This window comes from Rousettus aegyptiacus, unplaced genomic scaffold, assembly GCF_014176215.1.
Source record: "Rousettus aegyptiacus isolate mRouAeg1 unplaced genomic scaffold, mRouAeg1.p scaffold_m13_p_14, whole genome shotgun sequence".
Taxonomy (NCBI): Eukaryota; Metazoa; Chordata; class Mammalia; order Chiroptera; family Pteropodidae; genus Rousettus; species Rousettus aegyptiacus.
This window is the reverse complement of record NW_023416289.1, coordinates 14,003,039-14,024,468: the sequence shown is the minus strand read 5'-3', so window position 1 is coordinate 14,024,468 and position 21,430 is coordinate 14,003,039. Positions and strand designations below refer to the sequence as shown.

At 44.5% G+C, this 21,430-nt stretch overlaps 2 protein-coding genes across 2 annotated transcripts in view; both read right to left on the bottom strand.

Annotated features, from left to right (window-relative positions):
- The window catches only part of ATP6V0D1 (ATPase H+ transporting V0 subunit d1), a 40,091-nt gene extending 35,372 nt beyond the window's left edge, over window positions 1-4,719 (bottom strand). Inside the window, exon 1 of the mRNA XM_016163698.2 lies at window positions 4,492-4,719. Within this exon, the coding sequence (XP_016019184.1) occupies window positions 4,492-4,621 (130 nt within the window). The 5' untranslated portion in view covers window positions 4,622-4,719. The remainder of the gene's footprint in view (window positions 1-4,491) is intronic.
- Window positions 4,720-5,440: 721 nt separating this feature from the next.
- LOC107520225 (agouti related neuropeptide) lies at window positions 5,441-11,360 on the bottom strand. The gene is made up of 4 exons (XM_036231474.1): window positions 7,823-11,360; window positions 6,164-6,349; window positions 5,920-6,005; window positions 5,441-5,716 (listed from the first exon to the last, which is right to left on the bottom strand). The coding sequence occupies exons 2-4, from the start codon at window positions 6,291-6,293 to the stop codon at window positions 5,534-5,536; spliced, it is 399 nt and encodes a 132-aa protein (XP_036087367.1). The 5' UTR covers window positions 6,294-6,349; window positions 7,823-11,360; the 3' UTR covers window positions 5,441-5,533.
- Window positions 11,361-21,430: the final 10,070 nt, after the last annotated feature.

Genomic DNA, 21,430 nt, shown 5'->3' with positions numbered 1-21,430 from the left:
AACTCACACCTATATGGTCAATTAACCTATGACAAAGGAGGTAAAAATATACAATGAGGTAAAGACAGTCTCTTCAATAAATGGTGTTGGGAAAACTGGACAGATAAATGCAAAAAAAAAAAAAAAAAAAAAAGGAAAGAAAGAAACCAGATCACTTTCTTATACCATACAAGAATGGATTAAAGACTTAAATGTAAGACCAGAAACCATAAAACTCCTATTGGCAAACATAGGCAGTAAACTCTCTTGACATTGCTCCAAGTAGTATTTTTTTGGTATGTCTCCTCCAGTAAGAGAAATGAGAAAAAATAAACAAATCAGTCTACATCAAACTAAAAAGTTTTGCAAGCAAAGGAAACCATAAACAAAACGAAAAAGACAACCTACTGAGTGGGAGAAGATAGTTGCCAATGATACAACGGATAAAGGGTTACTGTCCAAAATATATAAAAAACTCATACAACTTAACACCAAAAAGACAAACGACCTGATTTAAAAATGGGCGGAGGACCTGAATAGACATTTCTCCAAAAAGGATACACAGCTGGACAATGGACATATGAAAAGATGCTCAACATCACTCGTCATCAGAGAAACGCAAATTAAAACCACAATATCATTTCACATCTGTCAGAATGGCCATCATCAAAAAAAAATCAACAAACAAGTGTTGGAGAGGACATGGCAAAAAGGGAACCCTCATGTACAGTAGATGAGATAGTGGTGCAGCCATTATAAAAAATGGCATGGAGGTTACTCAAAAAATTAAAAATAGAACTGTCATATGACCCAGTAATCCCACTTCTGGGTATTTATCTGAAAAAATCCAAAACACTAATTTGAAAAGATATGTTCACTGCAGCATTATTTACAATAGCCAATACATGGCAGCAACCTAAGTATCTATTCACAGATGTTTGGATGAAGATGTAGTACATTTATACAATGGAATACTACTCGGCCATAAAAAAAAAATAATGAAATTTTACATTTTGCGACAATGTGGATGGACCTAGAGGGTATTACAGTAAATGAAATAATCAGACAACCAAATACCATATGATTCCACTTATATGTGGAATCCAAAGAACAAAATATATGAACAAACAAAACAGAAACAGACTCATACATACAGAGAACAAATTGATGGCTGTCAAAAGGGAGGGAGATTGGAGGCTGGGTGAAAAAGGTGAAGGGATTAAGATGTACAAACTGGTAGTTACAAAATAGTCATGGGGATGTAAAATACAATAGAGGGAATAAAGTTAAAATACTGTAATAACTTTGTATGGTGCCAGGTGGGTACTAGACACATTAGAGTGGGGGAGGATCATTTTCTAAGTTATATAAATATCTAACCACTATGCTGTACATCTGAAACTAATAAAATATTGAATGTCAATCGTAGTGGGAAAAAAACACATTATACATTTCTAATCTGCATTTTGTTTCCTTACGTACCACAGTACTTTACATATTAATAAAAAATTAAAATGCTATTTTAATTATTGTATTAATTATATGACTGTACCATAATTTACTTAATTGATCTTCCACTATTATTTTAGATGGTTTCTAATATTTAGTTGTATAAATAGCTTTTTACCTTAAAAAAAAAGAACATCATTCAACAAAGTATCTCAGCTCTTTATCGCATAAAATAGGTGTAAGTATATGTTGAATGAATGAAAACAAAGTTAAGTAATACTGTATGTTTTGTTGTACATCTCTGACCCACCTCCTCTTCTCCACAAGTCTCTAACACAGGACCCAGCTCCCAGAAGGTACTCAACACATACTCAGAGCTGGAAAGAGCTTTTGTGATCATTCAGCTTTTCTTCTGCCCCCTCAGCTCACCAAAGGGGGTAGGACCTCTTCAGGTTCTTTCTCTTACCTCAGAGAAGAGACAATCAAGCAAGATGGACAATGGAGGGCATATGGGCTTCAGAGGTGCTAAGAGACCAAGTTCTAGCAGAACAGGTCAGCAGCAGATGCCCTTCTGGAGTGGAATCCAGGGAGGAAGGCTAGAGTGTGGTGGAGGGTCTATACTTCTCTTACCTTGCAGAACAAATAAAACACCTCTGCCCAATGCAATGCACCTTCTGAGAAATGTCAAAACACCTAAAACATGTTCTTTGGAAACCTCATCACCTTAAGACATACCTACAGATCTCACTAGGCACCACAGGTTTCCTTGGTGTCCCCTTCTCCTTGGGATGGGGAGGCAAAAACATCCAACAACAAAGGCCTGGAGGACAGGCCTCTGGTGTCACCTTCAGAAGGCTTTCCTGTAGAGGACAAATGGGGTTTCTGATCACCTCTTCCTGCTCTGGTTACCACAAGCCCCTTAACATTCTGAGCATCTCCACGTTCCCAGCATTCAGGGTCCCAAAAATTCCAAACTCTGTATCAAGAAATTTCTAGGAAAGCAGCACAAACAAACAAGAGCTATAATTGGGTAGAGAGGACAATGTCTAGCCTAGCATGGCCACAAAGAGGTTCTAAGATGGGGTGCTACTGGGGCTGGCCCTTGAAAGATGGAAATCACTGGGTTTCATGGGGACAGAAGGAAACAGAGGGAATGGCAGGTGCAAATTATATTGACAACAAGAGCTAACATTTACCCAGTGCTCATCCTGTCATTGGTGCTGGGCTGTTTTACACGTAAAATTTTGCTGACATCTAACAGCCTTCCGAGAGTGGTACTATTAGTATACTAGATGAAGAACCCAAGGTCCAGAGGTGTTAAATAATCTGTTTTAGGTAATCCAGTGATTGGTAGGGCTGGGATTGAAACTCAGATTTGTCTAATTCCAAAGTCCACCATACTATGTGCACCAAGAGCCAAGGGGCATGGCTTGTGTAAGGGAAAGGAATACGTGTGAAAGAGCAAGAGAATCTCTTAATGTCATGTTAAAGGTCTGTATAGTGATCCACAGGGTTCCTTGTCCCGAGCAGTGTTGTAGGAAGAATAGCCTAATATGTTTATGAAGGATGATGTAGAGTCTGCTGGGAAGATGGGAACCTTCTGGCCACAGAAGCTTGGCTTGGGGGTGGGGGGTAGGGGTGGTGGTGGCAAGTAAGGAGGAGGCAGCTGCAGGAATGAGGAAGGTCTAGAAAGGAAACAAGTTTATCAAATTCCAGTTTATAATCAATGGAGTTTACCTTCAGATTTAAGCTAAGAACTTTCTCCAGTCCTAGTCAGTCCACAGAACTCACACTAAGTGCCAACTGTTTGCCGGGCTCTGCTCCAGACAGCTTCTCTCTGTTATTCCTGCTTTCCTCACAGTGAGTACAATGGGTTGCTGGTAGGCTCCTACAACCCAACACCCTAATTGTTCTCCTCTCCTTCTCCACCTCCACTCCCATAAGCAAGGTGAACAATCTTTTTTGCATATTTATGTTAAAACCATAAAGTCCACAGTTGTATTTTAATTTCAGTAAGTATTAAAATGTAAAGATATGTATTTCCACATTACTGGTTTAGTTTGCAAAGAAAACAATAACTGATTTTTAAAATTGAGCTCACTTTTAATCTCAACGAGTTTTTGATTTGAAAATTTTCTCCGGGGAGTGAATCATCTGGTTATCTTCCCCCACGGTTATCTACCATGAGACTAGTTCGAGTATCACTTGGGGGTCAGAGATGGGGACTCACATCCCAGCCACTGTGCCCTTCACTATCACCTGGGGGAGGAAGCGAAGACCGGAATTAGGGACATAGCTAATGCAGTAAATTTGATGCAGCTGTGTCTTGGGGGGTCCACATCACTTTAAAGCTGTGTGTGCTCGAGGAAAAAGGGGAACTCAGCTTCTCACAATTCTTGTGCTAAGATACCCTGTCCCAACAAGGATCCTTCTGAGAGGGTGGGACTTATTGGCCAAATACTTGTGTATGAACTTGGAGACTTGTAGGGCCACACCTCAACCACTGCCTTCAAGAAGACTCTGCTCGGCCAGTGGTTTCTCAATAGGAGAAAACTCTAACTAAGCAGGCTCAGCAATTCCCCAGGAAGGCTCACCCCGCGGCCAACGTGAACACACAATGGTCCCTAACGCCTTGGTGTAAATGTTATAAGGGAAATGGGACTTTTCCGCTTAGTTCCCCCAAGCGTTGCCACAGGACAGCTCACTCTGGCTACGTCAGGGTAAAGAGACTTTATGGGCAAATCTCACGCCAACCAACCACTCCCAAGAGACTCTCTTTTCCAAACTACGCGGTGGGTATAGAGGGAAAGAGGTGGCCCCAGCAGAAGCGAACCACTGAAGTTCTTAAAGCCTTGTTTTCCTTTGGGCCTGAGCCGAGTAGCGGCTAGAGGTAAATCCCCTTCCCGCGCACCCGCCATCGGCCCCCTAAATTCTCAGCAAGGCCTCTCCGTCCCTTCGAGAATCCCCGCCTTCGGCTTCCTAGCCCAGATCTCGGAACGCGCAGGCCCGGGCCAGCCTCCTTGCCTGCCTTTCAAGGCCCGGCATCCCGGCCTCGCGGCTCACCCTCGAGCGTCTCGCACTGCACCAAGTTGAGGTAGTCGGCTTGGCTGAGCACGCCAGCCTTTAGGCCGCGCACCAGTCCCTCCAAGTAGCCATTGTCCACGTTGAAGTAAAGCTCCGGGAAGAACGACATGGCTGCGGCGGGAGCGGCTGGACCGGAGAACCACAACCCGCAGGCACGCAGCGCAATTCCAGGACCAGCTGACTCGGCGCCGGCTACGGACTGTCAAGCACGTCAGGTGACGCGCAAGCGCCTCACGTGACCATAATGGGGCGGGGCTCTGAGCCGAACCCGGCTTCCGCTTGGTTTCCGGTACTAGCGTTGCGCAGGTGTCGGCTGGGCGGCCCTCTTGCGCCTGCGCGCTGAGGGGATGAGCGCCTCCAACTCCTGGCTGGAGCAGCTTGGAGCTGCTTAGAGCGTTTGAGGCTGGCCGCGTGGTGGCGCCCGTGGCGCGAGAATTGGATTGGGCCCTCTAGCTTTCCCAAGTCTAGTGTATCTGGCACTGTGGGGCGTGCGGAGTATAGACTAGCTTTTCCAGGTCTAGTGCATCTGGCACTGTGGAGGCGTGCGGAGTATTTATGTTTGGAAATATTCCAGACTGTTGCATCAGCTTTCTCCCGAGTGGAACTGAGGTATGGTAAGGGGAGGGCTTCCCTGTGGGTCACACGTCAAGTTAGCTGCAAGCAGCCCCTGGAGCTTAATGCTTGCTTGCCAGCGAGGAGTTACAGCCCCTGTCCCGCGCTGCGCACACCCTTCCGCGCAGTTACTATGCAGTATAACGTGAGGGCTGGAGCCCGGCTCTCCTTTGCTTACCCCAACGGCACCTGGCACCGTAAGAGCGTGCTTGTAAGTAACTCAGATGATGGCGTAACACAGGCCCTGGGGTAGGGGTGTGTGTGTGGTTTCTAGGCTCCGTGGCATCCCCATCCCTGCCGTGACCTTCCCCCTCCGACAGCCACGTTTGAAATAATGCCACAGCCTCAGGGTTGGTCCCAAACTTTATTCATGCCTCCCTATTCCAGCCTCGACTCTGATGTCGGCCACCTAGGTTCTGCTGCAGGGGTTCATGGCCGTACCCAGCTTGCGGCAATAGCAGAAGGCGTTGAAGAAGCGGCAGTAGCACGTGGCGCATGGGTCACAGCACGGTACCTGGTGTCCCAGACAGGACTCGTGCAGTCGTACACAGCGACGCGGGGAGCGTGGTTCGCGTCCTTCTGGATCGAGCACCTGCAGGGATGCAGGAGCATGGGTCTCCAAAGGCAGATCCAGGGACCTCACCTGCCCCAATCCAAGTGGGATGGCAGTGGAACATGAGGAAGGATGGTGTGCAGGGACACCCCAGGTGAGGGAGTCACTAAGTGGAGAGTGGGGATGATGCCTAATATCCCCTCCCAAGGCCTGTGGCCTCACCCCTTTCCCTGAGCAGTTACCTCTGCCAAGTCCTTGGCCTCCTGCAGCAGAGCCTCTTCCGCCTGTTCTTCAGTTGTCCTTTTCAGCCCAGGCCTCAGTCCCAGGCCTGTAACAGATGATGTGAGAGCAGAACCCTCCCATGCACAAAACACCCACCTCCCAGGCCTGGGATTGGGAAGGGGAAAGGAGGGTGCATACCAGGCAAAATAATTTGTGACCAGAAGGTGTCTAGGCCCACGCAGACCCACCCTTGCCCACACTGACCTGGCAACTCTGGGAGCGGGGCCTGGTCAGGCCTTCTGATGCCCTCCAGGGGGGCCAAGCCCATCTGGGCCCCCTGCATGGCAGGCAGTGCCAGCAGCAGAGCACAGCACAGCAACACTGCAGTCAGCATGGCCTGGCTCAGCAGGAAGACCAACCACTTAGTCCTTCTTCATCCTTGGAGTTACCCTACCCCAGAGAGAGGCCCCCAGACAGTAGGAGTCTCTGCCCAACCTGAGGACTTACCTCTGCTTGCTGGATCCTTGCCCCAAGAGTTCCTGACCACCCTGTGCCCTCAGCTTATATGGCAGGGTCTAATGAAGGGCCCACACGTGACTGCGCCCTGCAGCCAGGGCATGAGAGGCCCTCCCCAGGGGAGTGGGTTACAGCTCAGGCCTCTCTCCCTGGAACCTGAGATTTTAAGTGCTATACAAGAGGGTGCCCATCTCCAACTGTGGGTGAGGTCTCCAGGAGTCAATCACAGTTTGGGAACAAGATGGGGTGCTGAGGGCCTCCAAATTTCTACAGGACAGGGACTTGGGGGTAGGCAGGCTGGAGCCATTAGCAGTAACAAGGCAGGCAGCGCTGACAGCTTAATTTAATTTGTGACCCCGGAGATGCTCACTCAAACACTACATGGCATGTTGTTTGCTTTGCTTCCAGGAACTTGGGTCAAGGGCATTGAAGGGGGTGATGGGCCAGTGGTCAGAGTGGGGTGAGGATGGGGTATAGACCTAGACATTGGATGTTTTGGAGGGGAAAGGGAAGGGGAGAAACCTACCTAGCCAAAAACAGACCCTCTTGTTTTCATCCCTGGCCCTGCCTCCCCTCTGCTGTCTCCCTCCAGACTCTCTGAGACCCCCACCCCTTCTGCCCCCAAACCCCTTTCTGCCTAGGGTTCCTGGAAGCCAAGGAAACAGAACGGACTGTTCCCTGAGTAGGCAAATAGCTTCAAAGTAAAAAGCTTTCAGGCCGCCTGTCTCATTAGTGCTAATGGCTGCTCCCTTCCTCTCTATGTTATCAGAGTTCTGCCCACGCCTGGTCTCATCAGCACAATGCTGGGGTGAATCAGACTGCCCTTTCGTGGAGATGCTAGGACACACAGGACCCCTGCCTTCCCTCACCACTCTGGAGGGAATTTATCACACATTTGCCCATCAGGAAATGGGATACAGGCTGAATCAGCTTCAAGGCCTCAATGTACAAACTGGGCTGGCCCAAGGCAGTGGGAGGAGGATGAAGGGGCTGTTTGTAGCCCGGGTTTACACAAGCTATTGTGAGGAAGGCCTCCCAGCAACAAGTGGAAACCATAGTTTGCCATTTGGCAGCCTTTGGCCTGGTGTCAGCACCAGCAATTGGTGTTGGGGTGCAGGTTGCATGGGAAGAAGGCACTCTGCAGAGGATGGGCCTGTGACAACTTCTTCTGCAGATGGGCACTGATGTCTGTTTTGGATCAGGCTGGCATTGGATTTATTTGTGGTTGGCTCAGGATAACAGTCCTAGGAGCTCAGAGGGTCACATACTATTGCTGGGGGAGGAGGCAGGCTAATCTGGGAAAGCCTCTCTGAGGAGGTGGTCCCTGAATAATCAGCAAAGGGCCAGTCCTCATTTCTCCCCCAAGAATGTTAGTGGCTGTCTTGGTGACTCTGTCAGAAAGCTAACCCGGTGTCAAGGTCTCCCTTACAGCTGACATTGACTTTTCTCTTCCAGAGGCTGTAGCTGGGCCCAGTGGTCCATCCCAGGACTTCCTCTTTTCCGAGTGGTGCAGGGTGAAGGTATTAGGCCCCAAGGTGTGCTCCCATTCTGGTGGGACTACTAGGAGCTAGGAAGGGCAATACCACAAATATACCTGAGACATGTTTCCCAAATCCTTGTGCCCTGGCCCCATCCTTAGAGATTCTGGCTGAAGAAATGGTGGTGGCAAGCAAGGACTGCATGTGGATTTTGGAAAGGGCGAGTTGAGGTGGGGGCTCTAGGCACTGGCTGGGCCTGGTTAGCACCCATGCTGAAGGTAGCTCTTCATACTCTGGGCCAAGGCTCCCTCCCACCCAGGCACTCAGTGGCTTTGCTCACCTACAGAGCAGTGGCTGTCTTTACCTAGGTATGTGCACACAGGTGTATCAGCCCCATGAACAGTGATGGACAAAGGCTGAGGCACTCATGGACAGCCCAGGTCCCTGCTCAGGTCCAATGGGGGAGACAATCAAGAAAACCAACCATCAGAAAATAGTGAGATAATCAGAGAAAGGTAAACATTGGATATTTGATAACACTAAGGAATAATTGTTAATATTTTAGTAGTGATAATGGTATAGTGGTTATGCTTTTCTTCTAAATAAAGGACTTGTCTTTTAGAGAAATATAAGTAAATACTGATAAAATGATAGCATTCTGGAATTCACTTCAAAATAATCCGAGGTCGGGGGGATGGTGGTAGGTAATACAGATGAAACAAAATTGTGCATGAGGTGGTAATTGTTGAAACTGGGTAATGGGTACATGGACTTCATCATCTTTGTACTGCTACTTTTTTTTATGTTAGAAATTTTCCATAATGAAAATTAAAAACAAAAGAAAATTTTAAAAATGCAATGGGAAAGTTCTTTGATAAAAGAATGTCGCAGGGGCATGTGGCACCAGGATAGACACCTACCCCAGCAGAGGGAGGGGGCAGGAAATTTGCCAGGGAAGGCTTCCTGGGGGAGGAAACTTTTACTCAGTCATGAAGCTTGAATAGGAGTTGAGAGGATGCCAGGCAAAGGACAGTGTACATTTCCTGGACCCATAACTAGCACACAGTTTATCAAGCTGCCTAATTACACAACTTAATTACCGACATAGGCTCTGCCCCAAGCTTGGCTCCTGCCTGAAGGGCCCCAGCCTGGTAAACAGTCAGTAGACTCTTTTCTCTCACCTGAGATCAGGGAGTCAGATACTCCCAAAGTTAATTCAGTCCATGAGTCAGTCAGCAAACATCTCTAGCCACCTTCATGTTGTCCAGCTGCTCTGTGCACAGTCTCAGACCATAGCAGCTCTCATGCAACCCATAAACCAAAGTAGAGGCCAAAGAAGGAAATCAGCATTTCCCACCCCACTCTTCTTACGCCCTCCAGCAGGTGTCACCCACCTCCCGCCACCACTGAATTGGCCCCAAACACGAGTTTCTTGTTACAGCTCAATCTATATATCTGTATCTATAACTGTAAGTGAATTTTCCATTGGCTTATCAAATTTTATTAGTTTTTTGCAAATAACTGATCTTTGGCTTGATTATTCAATTTCGTTACAGTTAAGTTTCTTTCACTTTCTAATTTCCTTGGGTTTGTCAATCCTTAACATTTATCTTTCCTCCCAGTGAATATAGTTGCCTACCTCCAGTATTTTATAAAAGTCCCCTCCTTGGGAGCCCATTTCATCTACTAATGAGTACAAACATTGTGTGGTGATTTTACTGGTCAGGAACTGGCCTGATGTTCCCAGGACAATGCTTGTTAGCAAAAGGACCTTCAGAAATGTGTGGTATGATCTGAGTGGAGGATTTGGGAGACCTGGGGGGATGCAGAGCCTACTTCTTGAGGCTGGGGACCCTGGCTTCAGGGGAGAAAGGGGAGAGTGTGAATGCTCTGTGCCAGAGACCAAATATGAAGAGCAGGAGGTGTGCTTGAAACCCTCCTCCTCCTCCTGCTTTTTTTCCTCCTGCAAAATAGTACTTACCCCAAAGGCACTGTTCCTGATTTATCCAGCAGGGGGTGGATGTGGCATCAGAGCCATAAGCACCCACTGGCTCTCCCAATCCAACTTCACTCTGAAACTCAGGTCCCCACCCAGCACACTGCCCCTGCTGCTCATCTGGAAATTCTAAAAGGCAGAGTCCCCTAAGTTATCAGGAAAGGGAAGCAGGATAGATGGGGGTTATTTCTGGCTGGTGTTGTGAGCCCTCAGACATAGGGGAAATGATTCTCAACCTAGAAATTGTCCTTTCTGCTAGAGTCCCAGGAGCTCTCCAACAAGCTCACCGCTGTCCCTCAAGTTCTGTGCAGGTAAGAAAAGAGGCACTCTGCAGGAACTCTGGACATAGGCAAAGAGATGCTGCCTAGGGCCTTGGGCACAGGGGTGAGTCCGTGGCTGTCTTTTGACAAGTTCAAGGTAAGCTCAGAATTAGCTGGAGAGAGTAGAGAGAGCTGCTGCAGCTCCCAGGGTTCTCTGGACTCTCTTCCTTCTGCTTTTACCACTTCTCATCCTCTATGCCTCCGCCTGCAGGCCTAGGAGGTAGAGGTATGGGAGCTGGGAGGGGGTTGAGTCCCATGGGGGAGCAATCATCTGGGGACATTGGATGTGAAGGATATAACCTTCCAACTTAAACCAGCCCCCCTGGGACACAGCTATCACCCAGGCACCAAGCCCCAGCCCAGTGTGGAAGGAGGAGCTCACAGGGTGCACCCTCCACCACCACCACCAGCAGCCCCACTGGCCACTTCCCAGCTTTGCCCCTGTAGGCCCTGCATGAACTGTCCACCAAGCCCTGGGGAGCAGTCCTCATCCCAACTCTGATTTTTCATGGGTACAAACCCTGGGTAGCGGTCCTCATCCCAGCTCTGGCCAAAGCCAGACTTGGTGTCAGGGTCTGGCATACCGGCAATTTTTCTTACTTGCCTCATCCCTTTACCTGCTACATGATTACCCAGTGCTCCACAGCAAGACTCCCGTCCCACTTAACTCTCAGCAGAACATTGAATTAAACATTATCATCCCCATTTTAAAGATCAGGAAATTGAGGTTTAGAGATTAGAGATTAAATGACTTAATTCTGATCGCTCAGCTAGAAAGGGGCTAGCTTGCTTTCCTTTCTTCCTCCTATGACCCAGGGCATGTTTTAGAGTTGGAGAAGGATCGGGGGGAGGGGGGACAGTGCATACACAAGCTTGTACAAGCTGATGCCAGTGGCGCCAATGGTGGACAGGGTCATCACCCACCCATAGAGCTCCCAGGGGGCTGCATGTAAATAAGCAAGCAGCCACTCCACCCACCCTCGGCTCAGCCCCATGAGGCTGTGGGCTGAGTTGGCTGCCAGAACTGTGCTAAGTGTCCTTATGCTCTTAGACACATTTCTGAATAATCCATAAATCAAGAAATCACAAGGGAAACCAGAAAATGTTGCAAAGTGAATGAAAATTAAATACAATATTTCAAAAGTTATGGGATGCAGCTAAAGGAATACAAATATTTAAGTGTGTATATTATAAAAGAAGAATGGTTGAAAAATAAATTATGTACATTGCTTTAAGTGGGAGAAAGATATTTTCAATAGTGTTGGAGCAACTGACTGTTTTACCTGTATCTTGCAGCCTTCACAAAAATTAATTAGAGATGGATGAGGAACATAATTTGAAGGTAGAACAATAAAGCTTCTAGAAAAAAACAAAATATCTTCATAACCTTAGAGTAGGCAGATATTTCTTAAACAAGATACAGGAAGTATTAACCATAAAAAGCTAAACCTATTTAAGAACTTCTAGTTGTTAATTAAAGATAATTAAGAAAGTGAAAAGCCGCAAACTGGGAAAAGGGCAATGCAATATGTATACTCAAAAAAGGACTCATGCAGAATAAAGAATATCAAAATCATTAAGGAAAAAGGACTTGAACAGACCCTTCATGAAAGAGGATTTCCAAATGGCCAATAAGTTTGTGGAAAGATGTCCAATATCACTAGAGAAATTTAATCCATAGAGAAACGTGAATTAAAACCATAATGAGATACTATAAACCGACTAGATTGGTTAAAATTTAAAAGATTGACAATCCCAAGTGCGGATGAGGAAGTAACTAGAACTGGCAAAAGGTAAATTGGAAAACTATTATTTGCTGTAACTAATACACCTGAGTTTTAATGGGTACAAACCCAAGAAAACTCAGTGTAGTATCTACTAAAAGGCATGTGTAGAATGTTCTCATCAACTTTATTCATAATAACTAAAAACTAGATACAATTCAAATATCTACCAAATGGATAAATAATGATATATTCATATAACTAGAAACTAAAAAAAAAAAAATGTTTAAATGCATGAACTGCTGTACACAATGACATGGGTAAATCTCACAGACATGGGTAAATCTCATATTGAATGAAAGATATCAACCAAAGAATAGTAAATATGGTATGGTTCCATTTATATGATGTTCCAAATCAGGCAAAACTATAATAAATGGTAATAGAATGCTAAATAGTGTTTAGCTCTGAGGGCATTATTGACTGAGGGAGGGAAATAAGGAAGATTTTTGCAGTGCTGGAAATGTCTTATACAGTAGTCTCCCTTTATCTGAAGTTTCACTTTCTGGGGGTTCAGTTACCCATGGTCAACCACAGTCCAAAATTATTAAATGGAAAATTCCAGAAACAAACAATTCATAAGTTGAAACTGCACACCATGCTGAGTAATGTGATGAAATCTCATGCTATCCTGCTTTATTCTGCCCAGGATGTGAATCATTTCTTTGTCCAGGGTAGCCATACTGAAGAGCTCCCTGCCCATTAGTCACTTAGTAGCTGACTCACTATGGCAGTGCTTATGTTCAAGTTAACTCTTATTTTGCTTAATGATGGCCCCAAAGCACAAGAGTAGGGATGCTGGCATATCAGAGAGGCCATAAATTGCTTCTTTTAAAGTGAAAAGGTGAGAACAATACAATATTTTGAGAGAGAGACCACATTCACATAACTTTTATTACAGTATATCATTATAATTATTAATTATTGTTAATCTTACTGTGCCTAATTTATAAATTAAACTTTATCATAAGTATGTATGTATAGGAAAAAAACTATCTATAGCTGTGGTCCCCAACATATTCGGCACCAGGGACAGGTGGTCCTATGAGAATCTAATGCCTGATGATCTGAGGTAGAGCTGAGGCGGTGATGCTAGCATTGGGGAGTGGTTGCAAATACAGATGAAGCTTCGCTTGCTCACCCACCACTCACCTCTTGCTGTGCAATACTGGTCTGCAGCCCAGGGGTTGCGGACTATCCATGGTTTCAGGCATCGACTGGGGTCTTAGAACATACCCCCCATGAATAAGAGATAACTACTGTATCTTGATCTGGGTGGTAGTTACATGGGTTTCCTTTTCAATATGGATCTTCCCCTGACTTTGAACTTTGGCATGACTCTTATTCATACTCGACCCTTTCTCATTGCACCTCTCCTCAAAGCAACCGCTGTGTCCTGTGACAAAGAGTTCTTCAGACAATAGACCAAAAATCACCTTTGAGGTGGTAGCAATGGGTGCCAAGAGAAAAAGAGTACCTACTGTCTGGGTCAATGGCATTGAAATGGTCATTTCCTTAGCTTGCTGTCCTTATTTGTGCTTGTCTGTCTCTTGTGGCACTTGTTTTTCTCCCTGTCCCTGGAAGTTGTCTTCAAGCTGTTGACTTCTGGAATTTGCAGTCTTCACAATGCGGTACTTTTGTGTCTGTGTGTTATTTCTCCAAAGGAAAAGGCAATAATTTCCTAAAATCCATAGGAATGTGAAGAAAAGCAGTATGTTTTTGGTTGTTTTTTTATAGTGCATAATAAAAATAGTAAAAGGAAAAACGAAACAGACGGTATCCATGAGATGATGTCAGTTGTAATGAACGGAAAGCTTGATTTAAACTGCCTTAAATTATGAAAATAATTTATTGGCTCATATAATTGAAAAATCCAGAAGTAGGATGGGTTTCAGATGAGGTTTCATACAGTACCTCTTGATTTTATAGGCTTAGTGTATGAAACTTGGTGTATGAAACCAGCTGGTTCCCTATATCCCCATTTGCATCTTTATTGACCTATCAGAGCAGCTCCAAAATGACCAATCAGGATGCACGATTTTGACCAATCAGGCCAGTGCTATTTGGGCCAGACAATGCCGATTTGGATGTCTTATTTGCATAAAAATAGACCAGTCAGGGACGAGGTGGGAACTTTATAAAAGCAAGATTGTGACATTTTTTTTGACATCAGTAAAGTTGTCTTCTTTTTGTGCCTCATTTCCCTTTTTATTCCTGCCCTGGATGTGAATATAATGCCTAGTGCTGTAGCAGCCCACTTGTGGCCATGAGGGAAAAGATTTGAGAATGGTCTAACATGCTAAGGATGGCGGACAAGAAAAGTATAATGTCTTCATGATACCGTAAAGTAGTTGTCCCAACCCTGGTCTGCCCACCTCCTAATACCATATTAGGAGGTGGGCAAACATGAAACAAATATTTGTTTAAGCTACTGTTAGGTTTTCTCTTACTTACAGCTAAACACATTCTTAACCAATCTCTTCAGTTCTTTACATTTCTGATCCACACTTTTTTTTGTGGTAAATGCTCCCTTCTCAGGCTTGTTCCCCTTCTGAATACAAACTGGCTTTCAGAAGTCTCTGAGGCCTCCTGCTTTTGCACTCACATCTTTAAGTGAGAGTTACCTTTGTCCCAGAATTCCCTGGTTCTGGTTCTGGAAATCCTGCTGGCATGTGCTGAAGACTATGGCCGGAGAACTCATGATGAGTTACTCTGATCTGGCTACTGCCTGATGGCCCTCCCTTGATCTTAGTTGAGCTATATAGGCCCTGAGCATCTCCAAGGTCAGACTGTGACTTCCACAAAAGTCCTGACCTCCAGAGGCCTTGACCCTGCTGTGGCCTTGGGAGTAGAGTGGGTCACCATTTGCCAAAGTAAGGGCCAAAACTTTGCCCTTGGGAGCAAGGTTTAGCTTTTGAGTTAGGCAGGTGTTGACTTTGGGCAAATTTCCAGACAGAAAAAAATGATTTTGGACGTGAGATCTCATGCTTCCTCAGCATAGTCTTGAAAGTCACGTACTCAAGTGTTTTGTTGCTAGGATAGCAGTCAGGCTGTATTTAAGCAGTCAAGAGAGGGTTTTAAGCTTCAGAGGCATCTGGGTATCATCAGTCTTGTTTGAGGTCACATAGCCTGTAAGTGGTAAAGCTGAGAGAGTCAAACTGAGGAGCCTGACACTCCAGAGACCCCCCCAAGCACAACCACAATGCTGAGACACAATGACACTGGGGAATTATACATACATACATATATATACACATATATATATGTATATATATGTATATGTACATATACACACACATATATATACACATATGTACATTTAGAAGACTTAACTTTGATTGTATTATAAGCATGCAGGAATATTCTTCAGTTCCACAAAGGAATATGCTCTCTCCCATTTTCCCTGAAGCACATGACCCTTTGACCTCTCTTTTATTGTCACATTTGTTTCAGAGACACAGGTACAGAAAATTGGTTCTCTACTTCAACGTTGGCAATGGTACAGAAGTAACACTAAAAGCCACACTCGGACTCAGTGTTGGGGAGGTGTGAAGAGTGAGTGCTTGGTCTGAAAGAGGAAGCCATTGACAGCAGGTGGAGATGCAGTGTTGCCAGAACGTCAGATTTTTTCAAGAAAAGCCAGAAAACTAGATTTTTATATGCTTTAAATTTTGGCTCAGTTGAAGTGTTATGCAGATTGTCAAGTTCTCACTTCCAGTGCAATGGGATAGAATTTCTGTCCTCAAAGTGGTTTCAGCCTGAAGTACTCTGAGAACAGGGGCGATTGATTTCTTGCAGTCCTGGTAGGTTTCCTGGAGGAGGTGGTATTTAAGAGGGGGGTTCCCGAAAGGAGGACAGTAGGGCATGACTTCCAGTACAGCTTTTGCACAGTTTGCCACAGGAATGCTAACAGGCCCTATAGTTTCCAGCCTTACAACCTCCCTAACCCACTGTGGCCCACAGTCAGCCATCTGGTTCTAGGCTTGAGGGACTCAGCCCACTTCTGCCCTCCAGCATTCTTCTTCCTGGGCACCAAGAAACAGTGGGAAAAGTCCCAGGAGTCCTCCCAAGGCCTCCCAGCCAACTTGGGATAGCAAAGGGAACCACTAGCTCTTGGAGCCTTCCCCTTGACCCTTAAAGGTAGAACAGCAAAGAGGAGGGAGGAGGGCCCAAGAATTCCCCCTAGATAAGAGGCATCCTTCCCAGGCTATCCCTGCTTTCCAGTAAGGCCACCACCTGGATGCCACACTTGGGTGGGTAGGGTATGGGAGGCTGCACCTTACTCCTGTCTCTGAACAACATTATCACCCAATTTCAACATCATAAATAACACAGCAACCTCATATTATGGGCTTCCTATTGTGATGCAATAACCACCAATGTAGTATTCTTGCCAAAAATGTTTAACATGAATCTAATCTTGAGGAAGCAATCAGATAAATTCAGAATATGATGCTATAAAATGGGCCTGAACTCAAAAAACAATGACAAAAAGGCTGCATGTGCGGCAGATAATACTCTTTTATATCGAAAGAGACTAAAGAGACATAACCAAATGCAATATGTGAACCTTGCCTCCTGAACTAAAATTTAAATGCTAAAGAGACATTCTTGAACAAGTGGGAATGGTACTACTGAATCGTTGTTGATATCCTTAGATGTGATATTGGTGCTATAATTGTGTGAAGCAGATTTTCTCAACTTTGACACTGTTGACATTTGGGGCAGATAATTCTGGGATTTTGCAGCATGTCTAGCCTCTGCCTACTAGATTTCAGGAGCACCACAACCCTTCAATTGCAACAAGCAAAAATGTCTGAAAAAATGTTTTAGAATTAGATAGTAATAATGGTTGTGTCATGTCGTGAATACGTGAAAAAAAAAAAACCACTGGACGGTACACTTCAAAATCTTTAAAATGGTGAATTTTATGTTATATGAATTTTTTCCTCAATACAAAAAATATATAATTTCAAAATATCTCCATTTGACATTCTCAAATGTCCCCAGGGGGACAAAATCCCCCCAAATGAGAACCACTGGTCCAGAGAGTATAATGCTTCTGGGGTGTTGGGAGTGGTGCAGGCTGAAGGATTTAGGAGGAAAATGTCTTATTTGTAACTTACTTTCGAAGAAGAAATATTGCAAAATATTAACCATTGGCAAAACTAGGAGACGAGTGTGTGGGTTGTTTATTTTACTATTCTGTCAACATACAATAGATTTAAATTTTTTCAAAACCAAAAGAAAAGACTTCAATTTCAAAATTTCCGTCTACAGTATCCTAAGGGACCTATGACAGGTGCCAATTGTGCAGCCTCCTTTCAGATGCGATTATCTTAAGTGCCTACATTGGCTGAGTTGCTCAGATCTTTCTGCCTTCAAGGGAAGACTCTCCTTATCACTCATCCCCCTGCCCCCCATCCCCCTACCGGCCGCCCAGTACCCTGTCCTGTCTCACTCCAAGCCTGCCCTGAACATATCTGTCTCATGCTACCCACTGACCTATGAAGAAAGGTATCCTATGCACCACCATCCATCCAGTATCATGGTGAGTATTGTCCTCTATAGTGGCTTTAAAACATGGTCACAGAATAGTTTAGCACTGTCCCATTAGGGGATGGGGTCTATATCCCCTCTCCTTGAATACGAAATCTGCAGTTGCTTAACCAATAGAATGTAGTGGAAGTGACACTACCAGTTTCTGGATCCAAAAACTAGTATCTGTCATTTTCTGTCTCTTTTAATGTTCTTCTTGTTCTTGGGACCCAGCTGCCATGCTGTGAGGAAGACCACGCCACCCTATGGAGAGGCACATGTGGAGAGAAGCAACATACAGCACCAACTTGAAAGCCATGTGAGTGAGTCATCTTGGGAGTGGACCCTCCAGCCCTAGCTGATGCTGCAGACAAGCTGTTCCTGCTGAGCTGTGCCTGGTTTGCAGATTCATGAGCAAACCACGATTATTATTGTTTTAAGTCACTAACTTTTGGAATGATTTGTTTGCAGTGACCAATAATTGATACATTGCCCCCCCCCAAAAAAAAAACTAGGGGCACCAGACTTGGAAGGCAGGGAGTGGGCCATGGATCTAGGATCCAAGTCAGTATTTATTCCTTCGACCAGTATTTATTGAGTGGCCACCAAGTGCTAGACACTATACCAGGGGCTGAGGAGTTAGCAGTGAAAGAGGTAGACCCACCCTGCCTGGTGGGCACAACTCAGGCACACTAATAAGACTGTAGCCTCAGCCTGAGAGAGGGGAAGGAGAAGTGTCTTCCTGGGGGAGGCTATTTCTAAGCTGAGATCTGACTCAGGAAAAGAATTCAGCCAAGCAAAGAAGCAGGGAATAGACAGATGGAACACCATGTGCTCATTCTAGGTAAGGTTGCCAGATTTGGCAAATAAAAAATAAAAATTTAACACTCAGTGAAATTTGAACTTCAGATAAACAATGGATACTTTTTTAATACATACATCTGTCCCATACAATATTGGAGACATACTAAAAACTTATCATTTATCCGAAATTTAAGTTTAAATAGGAGTCCTGCCTCTGATCTGGCAACCCTAGTTCTAGGGAAAAAAAGAAAGGGAGAGAGAGAAATTTGTGATTTCAAGGGACAGTTCAGGAAGCTGGATGTGGTACAGTGGCAAACAGGGCATGGCTTGAGAAGTAAAGGTGAACAGGAGTAAGGTCATAAAAGGCCAGCCTGCCAAGGTCCATTTTGAATTTCACCCTGAAGCAATGGGGAGCCATGGGAGGGTTTAGAGTGACACAATCAGATTTCTGTTTCAGAATGATATTCTGGGCTACCATAGTGGGTGGAGTGGAGAGCTTGTAGGCTGGGAACCAGGGGACTTGATCTGCAATATTCATACTCTGCACTGTAACCACACAGCCATGAGAATGCTGGTGGACTAATCTCTACTTACATTTTTCTTTTCTGCAATATAAGTGTTTTAAGCTATAAATTTACCTGTAACCACTGCTTCAGTACATCACACAAGTTTTGATATGCTTCATTTTTATTGTCATTTCATTCAGACTAGTTTCTCATTTCTCTTGAAATGTCTCCTTTGACCTGCAAATTCTTTAGATGTGCGTTGTATAACTTCCAAATATTTGATATTTTTCTGTATATCTCATTGTTTTTTATTTTAATTCTCTTCCATTGTGGTCAGAGAACATATTCTGTTCTTTAACTTTTATTAATATTGTTTGACAGGTGAACATATGGTCTATCGTGGGACCATGTTTGCTGGAAAAGAATGTGAGTGCTACAGCTGTTGAGTGTAGTATTCTATAAATATCAGTTACATCGAGGTAGTTAACAATGTTCTTCTGATCTACATATTTCCTCATTATTTAGTCTAGCTGTTTTATCCACTGATGGGAGTAGGGTGTAAAAATCTTCAGTAATTATTATAGATTAGTCTAGTTCTTCCCTTTTTTGGCAGTTCTTTTCTTCAACTATTTTGAAGCTCCATTACTAGATACATACACATATAGGATTATGACTTCTCAATGGATGGATCCTTTGCCCATGTGCCTTTCCCTCTGTAGCTTGGGTACCACCAATTCTCTTAAAATCTACCTTCTCTGCTATTAATAGGGCCACTGCAGCTTTCTTATGCTCACTGTTAGCTTGGTGTATCTTTATCCATCCATTTACTTTCATCTTATTTATGTATTTATATTCAAACTGAGTGTAACTATAGACAGTACATAGTTGGGTCTTGCTTTTCTATTCATTTGAGAAACTGCTCTTTACCTGGTATTTTAGTACATTTACACCTAATTGCACAAATTATTGATGGTTGGTTTAGTTCTATTATTTTACTGTTTGCTTTCTGTTTTCCTCCTGTTTTTGTGCCTCTGTTCTTGTTTGGGTTTTGGAGGAAGAATATTACATTTTGTCTTACTGTTCTGATCCATTTATCAGGTACGTGGAAGGTTGCTGATTCTGAGTGATTTCTAGAGCAAGAACCAAGCTCTACTGCAGGTCCAGGCTGCAGTACGAGTGGTCCTGCCTCTTGAGACACATGATGAGGCAGATCCATCATAGAGAAAGATGCTGTGGGGAGCGTTGGGCAAGACCCAACAGGAGAGTCACAGGAAAGACCTCTAGGTCCGCAGAAGTCCAAGTCATCTGGATTAAAGAACTCCACAGCATTAGAAGAGTAATTCCTGACCTTGGTATTGACTGGGTTCATGATCATGGGTTATCATGTGACCATGGGGCTTGAACTGCCTGTCATAAAGTGGTACTGGCAGATCCACAAAATCATTAGCTAGGCCAAGCTGAACAGCAAATCCACTATAATTTATATGTTGTATATTCCGGATTAAGCTTGGGCAGGTGCAAATATACAAGTAGTCTATATAAACAGGTAGCTCAAACACCAATGTCACCTAACGCTGTTGCACTGATGCCTCTCATTCAGCTCACATCTATGCATTGTGTGGTGTGCCCAGCAAGCTAATGGAAGGGGAGAAAGCCCAGGCTTGAGTTAAGATGCTTTGTGTTGGTTCGAAGGAGACAAAATGAACCGTTCTTTGCTACACCCCCTGCTCCCCAGCTGTGAGGAAAATCTTCCCAATGGACAAAAGTTTGAGCAATGAACCTAGTTATTCTAAGGCGAAAGCAGGGCCTGCTTCACAGGCCTAGAGCTGCGTAGTTACACACAGCTCCCTGTTCAAAAGTGCCCCATGATTGTTTGATGCTCTGTCATCGCCATCTTGAAATTCATAATAATTTTGTACAAGGAGCTTTACATTTTTATTTTGCACTGAATCCCACAAATTATGTCCTGGGTAAAATGTTCTAAGACCAGGACAGAATAGAGGACCTACAAGAGATAAGATTTCCTAGACCTGCTTTTGACATGATAGCTGTGTGAGTCTGTATGTGCATGTGTGCGCATGTGTAGACAGCTCTGTCTGCTATATATTTAGTCCTCAAAAATGATGGCTGTTGTCATTGTGTGTTGTTGATGATGATGATGATGATGATGATGATGATGATGAGTTATTGTACTCCTCTAGCATTGTTTTCAACCTTCATTTAAAAGCCTGGTTAATTCACTATCCACAAGCCATCCTTTTACTTTGTTTCACTGACCCATTTGCAAAGCATTTTTAATTCAAGCAGTATTTGCAAAAACCCTGAGGAATTTAAAACAAATACACACCTAGGCTTTCAAAGACCCACTGAGATGTAGCACACCTTGATTCAGATGCTACCCCCATTCATTCAGTTGCATCAACAGTCCCTAAAATTCCTCACTCCCTCAACCCAGCTGCCACAGATTCCCCCAGAGTTCACATGGACACACACACGCAGGTCACCTGCCTCAGTGTGGGTGAGGTCTGCACTATTCCCCTCCTGTTCGATGGGAAAACCTCCTGCCAGGGACAGCTGATGTGAAGGCAG

Coding starts and splice junctions, on each gene's coding strand:
- LOC107520225 (XM_036231474.1), bottom strand. CDS start 6,293: ATGCTGACTGCAGTGTTGCTGTGCTGTGCTCTGCTGCTGGCACTGCCT. Junction 6,006..6,163: donor CCCGCTCCCAGAGTTGCCAG/GTCAGTGTGGGC, acceptor CATCTGTTACAG/GCCTGGGACTGAGGCCTGGG. Junction 5,717..5,919: donor AGGCCAAGGACTTGGCAGAG/GTAACTGCTCAG, acceptor GCATCCCTGCAG/GTGCTCGATCCAGAAGGACG.